We start from the raw sequence: 18713 nt of genomic DNA, 5'->3' as shown, positions 1-18713 counted from the left end.
TGAATTAAGGGAGGCAAACTCTACCCAAAAGGGCATACCGGAACATTTAGATCATTACTAGGTTAAGTGTGCTTGTAAATATTGTCGTACCATTAGCCATTAGTATTCTAGATGCAAGAAAACCACAAAAAAATGGGTTTAATATTTATTAAAAAAAAAAAAAAATGTATGGTGTTTAAAAACATCATTTTTAATAATTGGTGCTTGCAAAAAATGCAAAAATGATCTTCAGGCTGCAGCGCAAAATCTAACATAGTATAATGCAGGTAGTAAAATGTACATTTAAAAAAGGCATTTATTGTCTGACACAGTAAGGCTGGGATAGTATGTACCATGCATGTGAAAAAATAACTTTGAAGAAATAATTTCCTTGCAATCCATCAGAGGACCTGTGTCGATCCGATTGATAAACTGCTAATTACAAAATCAATGGCTATGAATTTTCACAGCTGTCAGACTGAGAGCCTCCCAGGGGAGCGATCTCTCCGAGTCCTTGTTTAAATGTTCAGAGGACTCCCTCCCCTACAAAGGTTTGTCATTTGAAAGCAAAGCAAAGCTCCTGATCAGCATTTTCATTTTTCAGAGGGACAAAAAAAAAAAAAAAGCCCAGGCAGGCATTGATCAGACAGGGACAAGGCCACCTTCTGAAAAGCAAACTGTCGATACAGCTACAGCATCTTCTCATTGGAACAAACGAGGCCCGTCGCTTCCTGATGCTCATTCCATTCCACTTAACACATTTTATTGACAGCCACTGTGCTCCTAATGAAATGCTAAATTCATCTCCCGTGGCTGTCTTGCCCTGCAGCCACCACTGTTATGGCGATAGAGAGAATAGAGAAATACCACAACAGGGACTGAGTGTTAAATTAAAAACAAAGCGATCTGTGCCTCTGCTTTCAGGCTTGTTTTCCTGGTTTTTCACAGACAGATTACAATTCAGCATGGGGAATTGCATATCCCAAGTACACCTGGCAATATTTTAATGTGTAGGCAGAGTATGTTCTGTCACAGTTGAAACGGTATTCTTTGTTGTTTTATAATTTATTATCGGACATGTTCCTCAACAGTGTTTTTAAAACTGCTTGATTTCATGATTATTTTTGTCAGCAAGGAATACCGTTTATTTACAAATAATTCCTGTTTAAAATATGTTGGCCTTTAGATGTACTTGATTAAGTAAGGAGTTTAATTATATAGCATTGCATGATTTAAAAAAAAACAATACACTGAAATCATACAGTATTACAAATGAAACTAATTGTATCCATGATGAAAGTAAAATTAGGCATCACCAGTTAAAACAGTAGACCCAGAAGGATGGAATCAGCAGCTCGGTACTGGGAATTTGAGGATATTTTGAAATTTAAGTAATATCTTCTGTAGGTGAAAAATCCCCAAAATAAATAACCTACAGCCCCCATATTCTGAAAACACTGGGAGTAGGACAAAGAGGTGTCCTAAGCTCTCAACGATAATGTCAAATAAATATTTGCTCTGTTATATATGAATCGTGTGTTACTCCCTACTTGCACTGTTAATTGCACAGACTTATACCTAAGAAGAAGGTATGTCAATTGGGCCTCAATTGTCATAAAACATAAAAAGAAATCTCTTTGAACCCACCTGAGTTGGCAAGTGCGATTGCTTTGAGCGTGACAAACTCCTCCTTCTCCATCTTGAGCTTCTTGAACTTGCGCACCAGCTGCAGGATGGAGACGTAGAGGTCGAGCAGGCCGGTGAGGCGCGAGTGCTCCTCGTCCATGATGTAGTCCTCTGCATAGACCAGTTCATCCTCGTAGGGCAGCGAGCGGAACACGATGCCCAGGATCAGGATCTCCATCCAGGCACTCTGCAGGAGGCTCATCTGATCTCCTAGCGATAGGTTTGAAAAACCTGCACGGACAATAACAGACACAAAGAAATGAATACTTTAGCAAGGGGGTTCAGAAACAATCTCTCTGGCACTTTACAGTATTTCCAATGTGATGAGCCTGGCTTGGTCTTAGGATCCGGGAGTCGCTGGTTACCTTCAGGCACTTCCATTTAGGTATAGCCAAAAAGTAGTTACCTTAACCCAGGCAACTACAAAGGAACACAGCTAACGGGCTTTGCTTTTACAGAACTGTAAACAGCTGGAGCGTTTTCTGAACAACATTCTTTTATTCTTGAGGCCTGTTCTGCATGTCCAGTTGTCTCTAAGTGCCGGATTTCCCATTGTGGGCAAATTGCCCATGTAATACATTTACTATGGAGGGGCAATTATTTAACCTTTTCATTTCAAGCGAGACAGAACCTAAATAAAAAGGCCTGAAAAATAAATTTGAATCCAGAAATTAAGAAAGAATAAATCTATGACAAGAAAGAGGTAGATAGATAGGCAGTAGATAGCCATCTTTCCTTTTTACTCGGATGTCAATAAACTCTTTAACGCTCCTCATTCTTTCTCCCTCCTCCCCGGTCCCTGAACGTTCAGTGCGTTTACCCCTAGGCATCCTATTCTGACAGCCTATTAGCCCCCCTCACACGGTCTGATGATTAAAATGATTGCTTTTACAAGTTTACTGTTGAGTTACTATCTTCTGCCTTGTAATTAAAAGACTGATGATTACTGTATTGACCAGGGCAGATTTTTTTATATATATATATATTTTATCTCATTCTGGAGGAGAGGGGGTGCGTGATGTTTATCAACCTGACACTTTTCAGTGCTTGTGCCACTGTGGGAAAGGGGGTACCCAAGTGTCCCATTTCTGTTATCGGGCTGACGAACACAAAAAGTGCTTTAGGATACATTAATTAACAGATTGTAATCTGCCTTCACAATGTGAAGGGTAATCAATAGGTACAAGAATAGAGGCGTCTGATCAAACTGAACGCTGTTGATGGAGAAGGTAGAACATCTGCAGAGCCGGACAGGCAGCCCATCTTCAACTCCTTCCAAACAAAAAACCAAACCAGGTCATTTATGTTTCGTGTATTGTGAATGCATTTAATATACAGCCCACTCTGCATTTTGGCCCAGCAAGCATGCCTATTTTGTTTCTCTGCTAAGTTAATTCCACCACTAAATCTGTTGCACAAAGAACTGTAGGGATTTTTAAAATGTGTTTACGGTGTCAAGGCAGATATGTTTTCTTTTTTTTTTTAACAATTATTTTTATTCATTTTACAATTTTCTCCCAATTTGGAATGTCCAATTATTATTCAACCTGGCTCATCGCTGCAACTCCCAAACTCGCTGGTGTGCGGTGAGCCAAGGACTCACCAGCCGACCTAACCCCTACCCCGCCCGGGCAGCGCTTGGCCAATTGTGTGCTGCCCCCTGGGAACTCCCGTCCATGGTCAGCAGTGGCATAGCTTGGATTTGAACTGGCGATCTCCAAGCTATAGGGCACATCCTGCACTCCGGGTGTAGTGCCTTTACCAGATGCGCCACTTAGGAGCCCAAGACAGATATGTTGACGCCTTATAAGTGGGACCTGGTGAAGCTTGTGCTATGTGCAGTGCGGTTTTGCAAAGAAAAATGATCTAAATGTAACTGACAGCACAAGACAGCAAATCTAAACTACCTAGCATTCACAAATATGGTAAGGTCAAATTATTCACGTTCATTTTTTTTATGGCTTGTCAAATATGCATGCCAAATGAGTGTAATTTGAGGTGAGTTTGAAGGGCTTGAATTAAGACAATTGAAGGCCAATCATCTTCAAACGTAAACAAGGTAAGAGTCTTTACTTTGAAGCTTAAATAAATGTTCCAAATGGGTTGCTGTGTCTGGAGTGGCTCTTTCCGCTCAATTGAATTCAGTAATGAAGTGACTTGGAGTCACTGGGGTCAGTCACCCGCTGCAGCCTGAGAAGTCTTTCTGCACCGAGGAGGACACGTTAACTGCCTTTTGAGCAGGTGATGTCCTCTAATGAAATATCAATATTTACATCTTCATTTCCAACCTACCGGTTTTCTGTATGACCAAACATGACACAATATTGAACAAACTAATGCAGAAGTCTATACCAAGGAAAAGCACTTCCGATGTCAATCGCCTAAACGCCTAAATAATATTTCTGAAAAAAAGAAAAACCTCTAGGAACAGAAATCTGAAGGCGCTGTTTATGTCTTCTGATCCTGAGTTGCTAATTGTAAAAATGATGATGCTAGCTGTCTCAAACAATTTGTCAGGAGATAGAGGGATATGGAGATATACTAGTGTCATACAGTACCAAAATATATATAAGCCTAGTTCTTAATAGTTGAATTTGTATGTATAGTATTACAAACACATTTACATTGATCTACTGTACATATTATCTGTATTTCACACAAACACTGTATATACCATATGTGTTTAGACTAGCCTGTTAATCAATTCATGTTCATATTGCTGTTAGTTTTATTATGCTGTTTGGGTCTGTTAACATTTTTCCCACTGTAATAGCCTTAAACTTGTGTACAGTAATATCACGTTATTGCTGTTGAATAGAAAGCTGTGAAAACATGAGGGACTGTGTCCTTCCCCTGAAATACACTGCGCTGATGTTACTCTGGTGTTTCAATTTCTTTCAATCTGTGCTATAAACAGCAGGAGAGATAGAGTGTACGAGTCAGAAAGACATCATTACAGAATCCCATGCATCTCTGTCTCTCTGAAGACCTTCTATTGTACAGTTGTGTGCGGCTATCAGAGAGAGAGATGTTCTATATTGTCACACAGGAAGTGACAGCCCTGTCCCTCTGCTCTGATGCAAACGACAGACACTGGTGCACAGCAGTACCAGCAAGAGGTTCATCGCTCATTTCACTTTTAACGTGGTTTAGACTTTTTTTTTTATTTTATACTTATGACATATCTTTGGGTTGTAACTGACAGGGAGATCTGTTTGGTCATGATCATTTTTACTCATCAGAATATCATGACAAAAGAAGGGTTGCAGTGCAGATGTAATATAAGTAATGGGACAGACGGCCACATGCAAAAATGATGGGGGTGGGGTATTTGTTCCAGTTTTACCCTGCTTAGACACCTTGCTTACTAAATATTTTGTCTTTAAAAGAAAACCATACCAGGTGAATACAGTTGCATTTTGGATACATTAGTACTGAAAATATCCCTTTGCACCACTACAGCATTGCATTATGATGCAATTTCTAACGCTGCAGTATATGCTGAAATGGGTAAAAATAAAGGAGCCTGGACCAGCCAGATCTCATCTGAAATTGTCTGGGGTGTAATTCTAATGGCAGAATGTAATACTTTTAGGCTAACCAGACTTTTTTGTACCACCATCCTAGGTAAAGCAATTTATTATAAACCTTGCTTGGCTAAATGGTTTTAATCTTTCCTTGGTGGCTGACAATGTAACTTTGCTAAAGGTCCCTCCTTGACCCCTGACCCTGACTCCACAGCCTTTAAATTAAAATGTGCTGACACACCACTGACAGAGATTTCACTGTATGGTATGCAAATTGTGTACAGCACACGTCGATTCACAAGCAATTGTGTGAAAAAAACATCGCCTGCTGTGGGAAGAAAAAAAAAGAAGAAAAAAATAGACAGCAGGTAGAGAAATGCCTAAAAAAAAAAAAAGATTAACCAGTAAAGGTGACAGTAAAAAGATAAATAGATTCTTCGACGTGATTAAAATTGAATGCGTCTATATAATCAGCAGAGCCTGTATCTGAGCTTCACGGCTCTCCCAGTCAGTGGAATGCGATTTATTTAGCTTCCAGCAAAGAAAAAAAAGTAAGGGGGGGGGGGAGGGCAATCTCTCTTTCTCACTTGATAAATTTCAAACTGTCATCTTTATCTTAAAACTAATCTGTTCAGAATCATACAGTCGGGAGGGACACTTTTTAAAAAATGTGGTGCATTTCCTTTCTAAAAAATAAAATACAAATAATAAAAGGTGTGTTTTATGGGCTGTTATGGGCAGGGCCACACTGTATCAATGATCAGAGGCTGGTTCATCTTTTAGAGCTGGGTCTAGAATTAAAATCTCCTAATTTGTGCTGAGCAGAGTTCATATTCTATTAATGTATTATTGTTTCCGTCTCCCCGGGGGACATTAGTCGTGGTAATAAAAGCAGATGTAATTACGAGACTCCGTGGCCCCTCCAGATGCAGCCCCCTCGTATTTCATTCTCAATCACAGCTCTTGGTTTTTTTTTTTTTGTTTTTTTTTTAGTGAGAGTAATTCTTACCCGACAGGGGCAGATCTATCACGGCTAACAATCAAGCAGGAAAATGGCCCTAAAGCAGCAGCTGTAACTAGGGGCAATCTCACTTCAACAAGCAGAGTACCCTTTCAACACCTATTTATAAATCTCACCAGTTAAAACACTGTTGCTTCCAAATCAAAGTTTCCAAAATGCTACAGATTTAAAGGCTGATGTAAAAATCATGATAAAAAGTGACAAGTCTGATGTTTTTTTTTTTCTCTTTTATTTTTTTTGCAACTATCAATTTTATCAATTTATTTCACTGATTCTAAAGTAGTCTGTAAAATGGAGGAAATGCTTCAGGTTTTATCAGTTACAATTCTTCAATAGTTTTACTGTACAAAATGGCCCCACTCACTCTCTAACATTTGGTGAATGTTATATCTAAAGGTCCCTGTCAACTATTAAAAGTCTATGCAAAATCTACAAATGCTATTTGTCTCTATAGTTACCATAATTTTACGGAAATATACTGCCCTTAACACAGTATTCGTATGAACTAATGACCTGCTAATACACTGTACCACATGAACCTTGTCCACACACACACGCACACACGTTTGCATTCTTATATTTGTGGGGACTTCTCATTGACTCTAACTATATTTTTATTTATAATTTCTAAATCCAGTCGGACAAAACTCCACACAGGGTGCAAGTTGACAACAAACTGAATATTTTGGCACTTTTTTAAGGCATGTTTGGTTCTTAAAAACGTGTTTTATAAAGTGTGGGCATCCCCACAGCGTCGTTTTTTCAGGAGTTACTATCTATATTACAATTTTGTCCACACATTGATAGTAATACTTTTGTCCGCACATTGATAGTAATAATTCATGTAAAACCTACTTATATATAAGTAGGTTTTACATGAATTATTTTATAGGTACCATTTTATATATATTTATCTCTGCCTGATAAATCACATGAACCTAATCTGGGTCACCAGTCTCACTCCAACCCATTTAACCTTTGGTCACTTCCGTTCACTAGAGGGACTCAGTATTCGAGCGAGCGAATGTTAAAAATCGTAATAATCTGTATCAAATCCAGACCCCTTAACTGAGTCGCCCTGTCTCAGGGGTGCATATTACATTTTATTTCATTTTAAGTTATCTTAGAAACAACAGTTTATCATAATTTGCACCATGCCCCTCATAGAAATGTACCAGTGTTCTATATTTTTGCAGTTTTATCATTCTTTCCCATGGTTATATTTGTGCATTTACCATAGTTTACCTTGGTTTGCCATGTTTATTAATATGCTTTACCATACCTTGCTATTCTTTACAATGCTTCCCTATGCTTTACCATGCTTTAAATATGATTTATTAACCTTTGCTGGTAAACGGTTATAAGGGGCTACATTAAAACAATGTTATGTATCTCCAGGTAAATTCCTGACAAGAAACCTTTGCATGGGGGTCAATGATTCCTTATCTATCCAAACAAAACAAATTTTAAAAAAAGCACTAGCTTCAGCACTGTCAGCTTTTGAAAACATATTTCCATACCCTTTAGGGCAGTGCTGACGCTCGCAATGGCAGCGGAAACATTTGTAGAGCCCTCCAATGTTTCAGACAGATATAGGTACAGTATGTGCACTGGCAAAAAGTCAACAGGGACGCGCTCACAAGGCCAGAGCTGGGTGTTTGTAAACCTGCTATTCGACAGGGCACTCGAGGGGAATGGCCTTTTAGTTACTCTGCACATAGTTGTGGAACATCGTAAGGCTTACAGCAGATATGAATAGGGATTTTCGCATCATCATAAATTGCAAGTAGCATTGCAAATAGCACAATTTCAAGTATAATACTGTATAAAATTCAAAGATTAAGGAGCCTGTTTTATATAACCAGGAGTCCTGCAAACAGGACATTGGCCAAGCAAATTCCAGGTTAAACACAGTGTAAGCTGACCACATTCCTTGTTTTCCAAACGGCAGATATTATCACTCCCTGCTACCACTTCCCTCCCGTCAGCTTCTCTCAAAATCTCTAGTATGCCTCATTGATGTTTAGTTGCAGCATCCCCTTGATTACTCAATCTATCTCTATAACTCTACGTCAGACAATAAATTGAATATACTAAAAGCTGTCTGTTGGTCTCTATATTTAATAAAGTGTGCTGATGAGGTGCTGATTTATCGCCTGGCCGTTCTCCTGCTGTATTCACACTCTATTACAAGGAGATTACACAGCTTGAGTGGGATCAGCATTGCAACACAGTAACTAGATTTGAGAATTTAATAGAAAAAAAAAACAGGCAGCAGGAAAAAAAAAATGAATTGGTTGCTTCGCATATTGTATGTAAAAGTTCCACTGCCATTATATTTCAATATATTGTTAAACTAATCCAGATATTTCTTGAAATGAATACTATTCTGGAAAAATACAGCATGTTTTTGAAAATGTGGGTATATCAATTTAGCATATTTTAACAATGTGTAAATATACTGTACACATACATATAAACTGGAGATTAAATAGAACATCCATACTTAATAACAGGCACATATGGTCAGTGTATAGATATGATTCCGCTGTCCTGGGTGACTGTCTCACCCCTCATTGCACAATCAGTATTTGCAGTATTTGTTGGATCAAGGATTGGTATACGGTAAACATGAAGGAATGGTAGATACCATTGTAAATTAACACAGAACGCTCGGGGCACATACGGGCGTGTTTGTCAAGTTGTCAACACTTAAAGCTTCTCGGTCTTTTAGGGAATGAGAAATTGACTGCTACCCAACAAATAGCAATACGTGTCAAAGGTCTTTAGTACCTTTGGAACCGTAAGCTATCTGTCACAGGCTCATTCTCATCAATGTAATGACAATCAAATTAGAGGGGCTAGCCCCTGCACCGATGCATTTAAAGGGATCATTTTGTACTGTTTGCCTTAACTGCAAACAAACCAACAGCAGATTAAATACCACAGTGGCAGTACCAGTAAGTTATGAAACATTGTAAATAACACGGCTCTTGCAGAGCTCGATATACCTCTGCAACAACTGGGTTTTTTTGCGATATGTGCAAGACAGATATCTGAGTATTTGACTTTCTACTGACGCCTCTATGCAGTTGACCTTCTGAAGGCATTATTATGTTTATTAAGTTTAGCAGTTAAGCAAAATGCAACAATGTTAATGCCAGCAATATACTGTAAGAATTGTTACATGGTAAATAATGAATTGTAATTAAACCAGTGAGTGCCGATAAAAACCGTGACAACCCAATTCTGATGTTTATCATAACAGCTGAACATATTCCAGTTTTATTTTCTTGCACTTCTTTATAAATGACGGATGACCTCCAGAGTATCTGCTTGTATAAATGCTCGGATTTGCTTTTTAAAAAAAAGAAGTCCAAGGAGTAAGGAAAAATCAATCAGCGACCTAAGTATCCATTGTCTTGACAAATCTATTGTTACCTCTTGACTCGGCCGTTGTACATCTGCCTTTTTTCTAATCAATGCGACCCACTTCATAATGAACTGTTAATCTTTTTAATTCCAATGCCCAGGGCCTACAAAAATCTATCAAAATGCAATCAGCAGTTTAAAAAAAAAAAAAAAAAAAACGTATAAAGAAGACAGATGTGGCCAGATGTGTGTTCCACTGCAATGCCCCAGGGAAACCATGATGCATGCAAAACTAGTTCTGGGCCCTCCATGTCATATTTGCACTTTTTACCCAATAACAAAAAGACTCATCCATGACTCAAAATTTGATTTTCCATAATCGACAGGGGATGTCATATGCATAAAGTGGGCACCCTGTGCAAAACAAATGTGTCTATGTCCTGGATATTGACCTCCCCTTTCCACCAGCACACTGCACCTTCACGTATAACACTGACACTATTAACAAGGTACTAATACATAACAAGCTGGGCTATAAACACAAACGTTCACACTTGTCAACTTGGCTGGCTTTTTCAACAGGCACATTTTAATCTGCTTATGCTAATCTTCTTAGTGAAACGATTGTTATTATATTTATCCTTTGCAAACCAAAGAGTAGGCAAATGTAAAGAGATTTGGGAGAATGTAAAGCAAATATGGGTCCAAACCAGGAAACTGCACAGTGACAGATTGCAACGAAAACCCTAAAATGCCCGGCTGCTGCGAACACTGATGTTTGAGAACAGTAACCAAAGGTCCCTGGTTTTTCTCCTGCTTGTGTTTTTAGCGGTGCACAGGCTTGCCGTAGTGGATTTTCTGTGTCTTCCCCTGCTGTGCTGAGTTATTGGGTCACTTGTGATCCACCCCTGAATAATCAGGTCAGTAAACCTTCCCTTGCTGACGCAGCGCAGCAGCGTTCCTCAGTCTGAAGGGGTTACACTGATACCATCAGGCTAATCTCCTTATGTGATAACACCTCCCCCTGCACCTGATTAGAGGCAATCCCGAAAACGGAGCAATACTGCTTCGTAACACAAGGACTTGCAAGGACATCCCTATGGAAACCCCATAATGGAATACATGCAATCCATCATTAAAATGTTGTAAATTATGTCACGCCCAAACAAACCGTGCTGCGGATGTCCTTGGCCTCAGTGGAGCTTCACCTCAGGCAGTGTTAGTTGTGTCTCAAAATTATCAACATCACTAACCCCCAAGGTTCTCATTTCTGTATGTGTGTCAACAGGTGGCCAGACTTGTGTAAACAGGTGTGCTGAAATGTTGTCTGTTTGGAATTTTAATATATTTTTTCATTCTTTTCAATTTTCTGTTGTCTTCTCTCTATGGGGATTTTATGGCCATCATTTTCTTCCCTATAATCTCTCACTGTCAGTATTTGTTGGCTGCTGTGTAAGGTTATTGAACACCCTGTGACTTATATACCACTCTCGCTGCTTACTGTCTCCTGAGTACTAGGCCTTGTTGCAAACCTCTTTTTGTTTTGTTTTTAGTCTTTGGTCATTGATCAACTAGGGGACTACCCAAAGTAATGTCAAACATCCACATGTCAAAATAAACCTATAAAATACTTGTTTCTGTGCAAAAGTTAAAAAAAATAATAATAATTGCTCTCTCAATCACTGCTATTAAATTAATCACTCAATAATCACTGCTATTGTTTGGCTGAGAGGGACTTATTTAAACTACATGTAGCCCAGCATTATAATGTTTGTAAGGAAAACTGTCTCCAAAGAGATGTTCAAGAATATTTAAATAACTAGAAAATATTTTCAATATTTTAATTATGAATAGTACTTCTTTTTTAGACTCCTTCAATTTTAAATCACTGTACACATATTAAGTATTTTATAGGTTTAAAGAGTATTTTAGTTAATAACAAACAGGTCAATTATTCTAATGTTCAAACCGTTTTTAAAAATGAGCCTGGATTGGTGGCCCTTTGCCTCCACCTTCCCTCCTGTAAGCTCTCTCTGGCTGTCCACATTCACATTCTGTCATTCTTACCATCAAAACCGCTTTTTAAATTATTATTATTATTATTCTTACAAATCAATACATCAATGTTATTCATTCTGAACAAAGTACTGCTATTATTCCTTGAGAGGACCTCTCTCTCTGGAGTGATAATGGAATATATACAAAGAGAGCCCAATGGACCACCCCATTTAAATCATTTTTTTACTGAGCAGTTTATCGATTTTATTTGGACTGACTTTGATTCTCCCCCAGGTGCACATTTGCAGCAAATGTTAATTCAAATATGAGGGGGGTATCTTCACTCATCCATTGCCAACCACACAGAGAGGTAAGGGGCTACCAAGAGATACATAAAGGCTACTCCCTGGTTCCCTAGTGCACTTTCACTGCTAATAGGCTATGGAGGCTTTTCATAGTGGGATTTTATTACATCAGACATAATATTCGCATTTAAATGACCATCAAACTGCAAAAAAAGGCTGTAATGTAATCTGTTTCAACGATGCTCTCATATGGGAAAGGTTTCAGCTTTCTTGATGTTTTCTGTTAATTTGGAGTAGTTGTTATGGCTCTGGACTCTTGACTAGATTGCTCCAGTAAAAACCCAACTATATAAATGGGTAATTGTATGTAAAAAATAATGTGTAAAAAAATAATGTAATTGTATGTAAAAATAATGTGATATCTTGTAACAATAAGTCGCCCTGGATAAGGGCGTCTGCTAAGAAATAAATAAATAATAATAATAATAATAATAATAATAATAATAATAATAATAATAATAATAATAATAATAATCCACTACAAAGGACATGAATGCTTCTCTATTCTTTTTCTTTTTTTTTTCTTTTTGATGGGCATTGGATGCCACAGTGAACTATTCAAAGAGTAAGACGGAAATCTAGCAAAGTCTTAAAATCTTGGTGCCGTATACTGAAGGGCTTCTTACTGTATTGTTAGCGCTAGATCAAAAATCATAAGGGTGTTCAAGGGGTTTAGCGCTGGGCATTTTCCACACAGGAATCGAAAGAGCTGGGAGGTTTCATACCTGGGATATGTTTGGCCCACCCAATTATAACGACCAGCTCTCTGTCCGCCAGGTCACACAGAGTTGTGAGAGCCTTGATGTCACTCTCCGGCACCGTGGGGTCTGGCATGGCATAGATCTTCTCTGGCTCTGCCACCAACAGGTGAGAGACGATCTTCGTTACTAGAATGAAAAGAACGAGTTTTTACTTTCAATACAGTGCAAACCAACCTGTACAGCAGCAGTGCATGTCAGCCACCTGAAGGCTCTTGAAGATGAATGTGCTGTATGTTCTATGCAAGGGATGACAATCAAGTAATTTGCAGATTCCAAATTCTGAAAACGTTTTTAGTTGATTAACATTCTGTTTAAATTATTTTTAGGTTAATGTATAATATTGATTTTAGATTTGCTTGATAAAATGTTATTGCCTGAAGGTTTTTTTTTTTTTTTTATATAATTGTTGGATCACCCAAGGAATAAATTGGAAGGAAACATTTGTTTTCTATTAAAAACAAACCAACAAACAAATACAGTTGTTATTAGTGGTTTTAATTCAGTAATTTTCTGTGCTATGCTCTGGTGATTTGCAGGAAAATAACTACAATTAACAGTGCTGCTGCTGTTGCTGCTGCTTTTTAACAAAATTATTTACACAGCAAAGCCTGGTCATGCCAGAAATCAATTTTAGTTTTTGGCTTTAAAAAATCCCACCTTCACTGCACCAATTAGAAAATTGATGTGTGTGGTTCCTGCTTACTGTTGAACCCACCATAATTAGTAAATGTACAGATGCATGTACATGCAGTAGCAGTCAATGTATTCATTGAAAGAACAGACCTTGTTGTCTGTAGAAAGGAAAAGGAGAGTATTTACATGGTTTTTTTGCTGGGGGTGGCAGTGTCAGGCTCAGATAGGTGCTGTTTTCAGCATCCATCCTCCTCTTGTACTTCTGTCGCCCTCCTCGAACACGATCCAGACGCACCCCTGAAGGGAAAGCATCGACACATCAACACACATTCACTGGCATTCACACCTACAGTGTACGATAAGTACTATAAGACCTAATTATCATTTAATTTGACTTACTGTAATGTACCTATTTCCAGTAAACAAACCTGCATGTTTATCAGATAAATATATTTTGATGTTTACCTTATTGTCGTGTACTTAAAACACAAAAAAAAAATCTACAGAAGAATTTTCTGCTTGAGAAGTTTTTTCTAATATCTCTCGATTTTCAGCAAAAGATGAAGCATAGAAGTCACAAGTTCACTGACTGAAGGAATCTATATAAAAGCACATTTAGGGCACGATACGTGATGGTTTCTGAAATCATACGGTCGGTGAACAAAAAAAACAAAACCAAAAAAAATGTCAACGCAGTAAAAATCTGCCCATACATGTAACATGCCTGGCTAGTCTATGACATGGCAAGTGCTGGCAGATTTCTAAACATATGAATATTTAACGTGGGGTCAACGATCTCACAGACCAGGACTAATTATTTCTCTTTTTAGGAAAGACAGACAGAATACTAATGAACTGGCAGGTACACAATATGCTACGGGCCCCGGTTTTGTAAAATCACAGTAGAGGACGGCTGCTCCGTAGAACAATGCTTTTTTTAGCATTCCGCTTCCTCCAGAGCTGCATGAATAATATCTATTGACACTATCCCTACTGCAAAGCTCTATGTAACAATTCTAGCTGTTCTATTGAAATGTCTTCATTTTGACACAATCTATTATAACATGCAGAGTCCTTATCACCCAGGGACAGTGTTATAATGAGGTAGCCTGTACAACACTGGAAAATAAGGAAACGTCAGCCCTGTTCATAACAGATGTTATGTATTATCTAATGCAAGATAAGAATACATTTCTTTTTTTATTATTATTGTGTGATAGATCAAGTGGCGCTTTAAACACGCTTTGTTGTGATCCTGAGGGTGTGAGTCGCACTTTCTTCTTCTTTTTTTTAACATTTTATTAACTTACAAACAATTAACACAAAACACTGACATCTCATCCTAATCAGAATACTCTGCCACTATCCAAAGGGTTGCCGGCTGACACACCTCAGCTCACTCATTCTGCTTTTCTGCCTGTGCTCGGTGTCTCCGTCGTTTGGTGTAGGAATAGATTTTATTCTATGTTAAAGACAGCTGTCTGTAGACAACAAAGACTTCATGAATCCACCAGCCTCCAGGCACCACCATTCACTCTTGAAAGGAAATCTTTGTAGGATTTTTCTATTTGCCTGAGAATCCTGCATACAATTGAGCAGGGGGAAATCACCACCTACTGTAGGACTGGAAATAGTCTTATGCAAAAAAACAACAACATTTCAGCATTATTACTTGTGATGCATAAAGTTAAACACAATTAAGATACTGCAGTAAAATCTTTATGATATAGATAAGTGACCAAGTGAAGCTAGATACAAATGATTCATGCATAACTGTATGTGATTTCTATAGGGAAGCCTTTCATCGCTGAGCTTTAGATTCCGTTTGTTTGATCATATTTGTGTTTGCTTGTATTGTTTTTGCAAGAGAAAGCAAACATCGTTATATGGATATAGACACTCTGAACTGGCATATATGGCAATCAATCATTTTGTGCTATAAAAGCAGTTACTGTTGAAACACTTCAGCTAAACTGGATTCATTGAAAGTTCAGAGCTGCAACTGGTTCAATAATACCAGTGTTTGGAATTGCAGTTAATTAACTGGGGAAGAACCATTACTGAAGGAGGTGTTTTTTTTTAATGTACACCTGCCAAATCAGCCTTCTGTTGACTGCACTTAATTATCAATACAAAGGCTGGTAACTGCCTTTCAATCTTTAACAAACTGCATAGAACACTGTTTTGAAAATCTGTTTTAGCTTTTGCCTTTGGCCACATTGGTTTTCAAGCTACAACCTGTACGCATGGCTAGGTAACATAAACTGTATTACTTTCTATGAGTGGAATCATGATATTTCTGCTGCATATATACATTCTTTAATTCCCTCGGAACAGGAATCTGATTAGGGCTGTCTTTCAATTTCCTGACACTGGCAGCCCACTAACCTAATTACCCATGGTTCCCACTGGGAGCTTATTCTTCCCAGCAAACACTGGGAGATCATTACATGGCTGTCAGGTCACAATGGAATCACATTTCTTTAAACAACTTTTTTTCATTTTCTATTGATAATCACTCAGACAGACAAAATATATAAGCAAGGATTGCAAATAGATGTTTCTTTATGGAAGGATCAATAATGCCCTTTAATTATTTTATCTCTTATGTCAGTTATTCCCTATTATTCCCCTTCTTTTATTCATTTTAAAACAATGGCTTGCTGGAATTGGAAAGTGGCGTTTCTATCTATCTATCTATCTATCTATCTATCTATCTATCTATCTATCTATCTATCTATCTATCTATCTATCTGCTCTTTTTCTACTTTTCTTATTGCTCCACTTCCATGAGTCACATAGTGTAAACTGGCAAAGCTGGCATAATGTACTGTATAGCACAGTACAGCAGGAAGTCAGCTGAAGCAGGCTTAGGGAAAGAAATTGACCAGGAAACTTCTCACAGTGCTGAGAAAAGAATTTAGTGCAGGTATAGATGTACGTGTTGGATTTTAGTTGATTCTTTACATACAAGTTTACCATATCAATAAAGATTAGTGTGCATTGACCACCTGTTCAAAAACACATATAGATATATGCTGTAGATACAGTAGATAGATAGATTGTATTATATGACTCGGAAAGCATGCGTCTGAGTGTATTTTCCTATGAGGGCTGCAGCAGGCTTTGGGAAGGGGACACTGCTGCTATTCCAAGTGTGCAGAGGAGTCAGAGGGCTGAGGGGTGAGCTCAGATTAATCAACAAACATTTTTCTTTTTACAACCCCACACTGTGACACCGCGGAGAAAGCAACAGCAATGTTATCAAATATCGGCCTTCAAAGGAGCCCTGTTTGAGGAAGGATTTCAGCAGACACGGGAAGTGTTTGTGCCGGGATTAGCGCAGTCCAGAGGGTTCTGCCAGCTGACCCGGGATCCGCTTTCTCTCCAAAAACAATAATAATCCCCTCCGGAACATACTCCTACAAAAGGGCCTGTCTTCACTCACTTTGTGTCTCAGCCAGGGGGTTAATTTTAGACTCCTCACCTGTTCTGGGTGTCTCTTCCTAGGGAATGTGTCAGGATGACTGGGATGGTTGGCAGTGCCATGGGGAGCTTAACGGGACCCTATTTTAGCTGGGAAAATCAGAAGGCTCTACCAGGAGGCATGGTCGCGCTCTCGTTTCAAGGCTGCCGCTGCTAAACCCTGTCAGCAATATTTCAAAGGGCCCCTGTTGCCGGCTGAGTAGGTCATAAGCTTATTGATACCATTTGTTTAATCGCAGGGTGTGAGAAAAAGGACCACTTTGCACCTGCTGCGCCCATTGGGCACTACAGAAAGCCAGACCTGTCAAGTCACAACCCCTTTTCATTCATGTAAGCATTGTTTTACAGTTAAACGTTTTACATAGCTAAAACAAAAGGAAAACATAACCTAGATGATCTGTTCTTCCACACTCCCACCAACCCATCACTTCAATCAGATTACAGTGCAGAGATAAAAGTGATGGAGAACCAAACATCCACAAGTTTCCACAAAGGGACACAGAAGGCTCAGAGAAAAACCAAACCATTCAAAATATACTGATCTATATCAAAGCATTTTCCCATAGTGAAATGCGTGGTATTGCAAGGTAAGCAAGAGATTCTTGAAGATGACCCAAATCGCTCTATTTAAATCTGAGAGCATGCGGATTGTCTCATTCAAAGGGTTGTTCTGTCCAAGTTTCTAGCCAATAGATGTGCACTGGATTTATTCAAATGAATGCAGAGTTCAATAGACTTCACTGTGTCTCTGTTTTGTGTGACTCTTCTCTTGTAAACACTTTAATGCAAGTGCACATAGTTATTATTTCCTTTCTGTGTTGAAAGTATTTTCCAGAGAGTCCCATAACTCTGTCACTATAATTGTGAGTGCTGTGTCTCCCATTAGGAGTGATTTATTGTGAGAGTGAGGGGCTGTAATTCAGCAGCTCAACTAATCCCCCTCTTATGAGAACACGTGTTCACGCCTGTTGCAATTCTCTCACCTGTCTGACCACAAAACAGACACAGGCTTCAGTATGGCGGGCCTGGGGAGGGGTGTGTAACAATAAAAGTAAAAGGCTTCTTAGTGGGTAAGAAAGAGTATGGGCTCGGGGGTCTCCTAAAGACTATGGGCTACATACAGTATCTCAAGGTCTCTAAGTGCAAAGGAGGCTATTGCTGATGTTAATCTTAATGTTACAAACTAGCCACGAGCTCATAGGAAGATAATGTGTTCCTAAAATGCTTGTTTCTAGTTTTTAACATTAAATAGTTCATATTGCAGTTTGCCATTAATTTCCTTGTTAGAATCTGACCCATGTACTGTATATCTGATGCATATGTTACCAATAATGAAGTTACATATGCTAACAAACAAAATCCAATGAGATTTACAATTGTCAGTCTGACTGAAACCTTAAAGGTTGTAGCTCAGTATACATATATATATATATATATATATATATATATATATATATATATATATATATATTCTATTTTTTTTTACCTTTTCACTTAGCATTTACTCCAGTGCAAATTCTGCCAAAATGCTAATATTACAGATTTTTAGATAAGTATACACTATACTGAGTGATTATACAATACACACATTTTCTGTTCAATACTACCAGCTTGTTTTCCCTGTGCTACAAATCAATGCTTGAATCTGGCACTGCGTTTCTTAAAAAATATTGGTAGCCTTGATGCGTGGTTTGGGATTTATCACAGATAAAAGAAACTTGGTGATCCTAGCTTAGCCCTGGTTTGACAAAAAACAGCATGAACTCCCATGCTGCAGGACCCTTTGGGAAAGCCATGAATTGCATTTTCAGCAGAACAAGTCAAATACTCTCATGCAGAGGCTAGGTCCTTTGGGACCATGGGAATCCCTTCAAGAACTATTGAA

General features: G+C 38.4%; 1 protein-coding gene across 3 annotated transcripts in view; it reads right to left on the bottom strand.

Moving 5' to 3' along the window:
• LOC117416686 (steroid hormone receptor ERR2) overlaps positions 1-18713 on the bottom strand; it is a 76822-nt gene that overhangs the window by 6183 nt on the left and 51926 nt on the right. For all 3 annotated transcript variants that reach the window (XM_058991838.1, XM_058991839.1, XM_058991837.1), the window contains exons 4-6: positions 13529-13639; positions 12674-12835; positions 1627-1896 (exon numbers count right to left, since the gene is read on the bottom strand). In XM_058991838.1, coding sequence (XP_058847821.1) covers positions 1627-1896; positions 12674-12835; positions 13529-13639 — 543 coding nt within the window. The remainder of the gene's footprint in view (positions 1-1626; positions 1897-12673; positions 12836-13528; positions 13640-18713) is intronic.

The sequence above is a fragment of the Acipenser ruthenus genome, chromosome 18 (assembly GCF_902713425.1).
Source record: "Acipenser ruthenus chromosome 18, fAciRut3.2 maternal haplotype, whole genome shotgun sequence".
NCBI lineage: Eukaryota > Metazoa > Chordata > Actinopteri > Acipenseriformes > Acipenseridae > Acipenser > Acipenser ruthenus.
The sequence above is the reverse complement of the archived record's forward strand: the minus strand, read 5'-3'. Positions and strand labels throughout refer to the sequence as shown.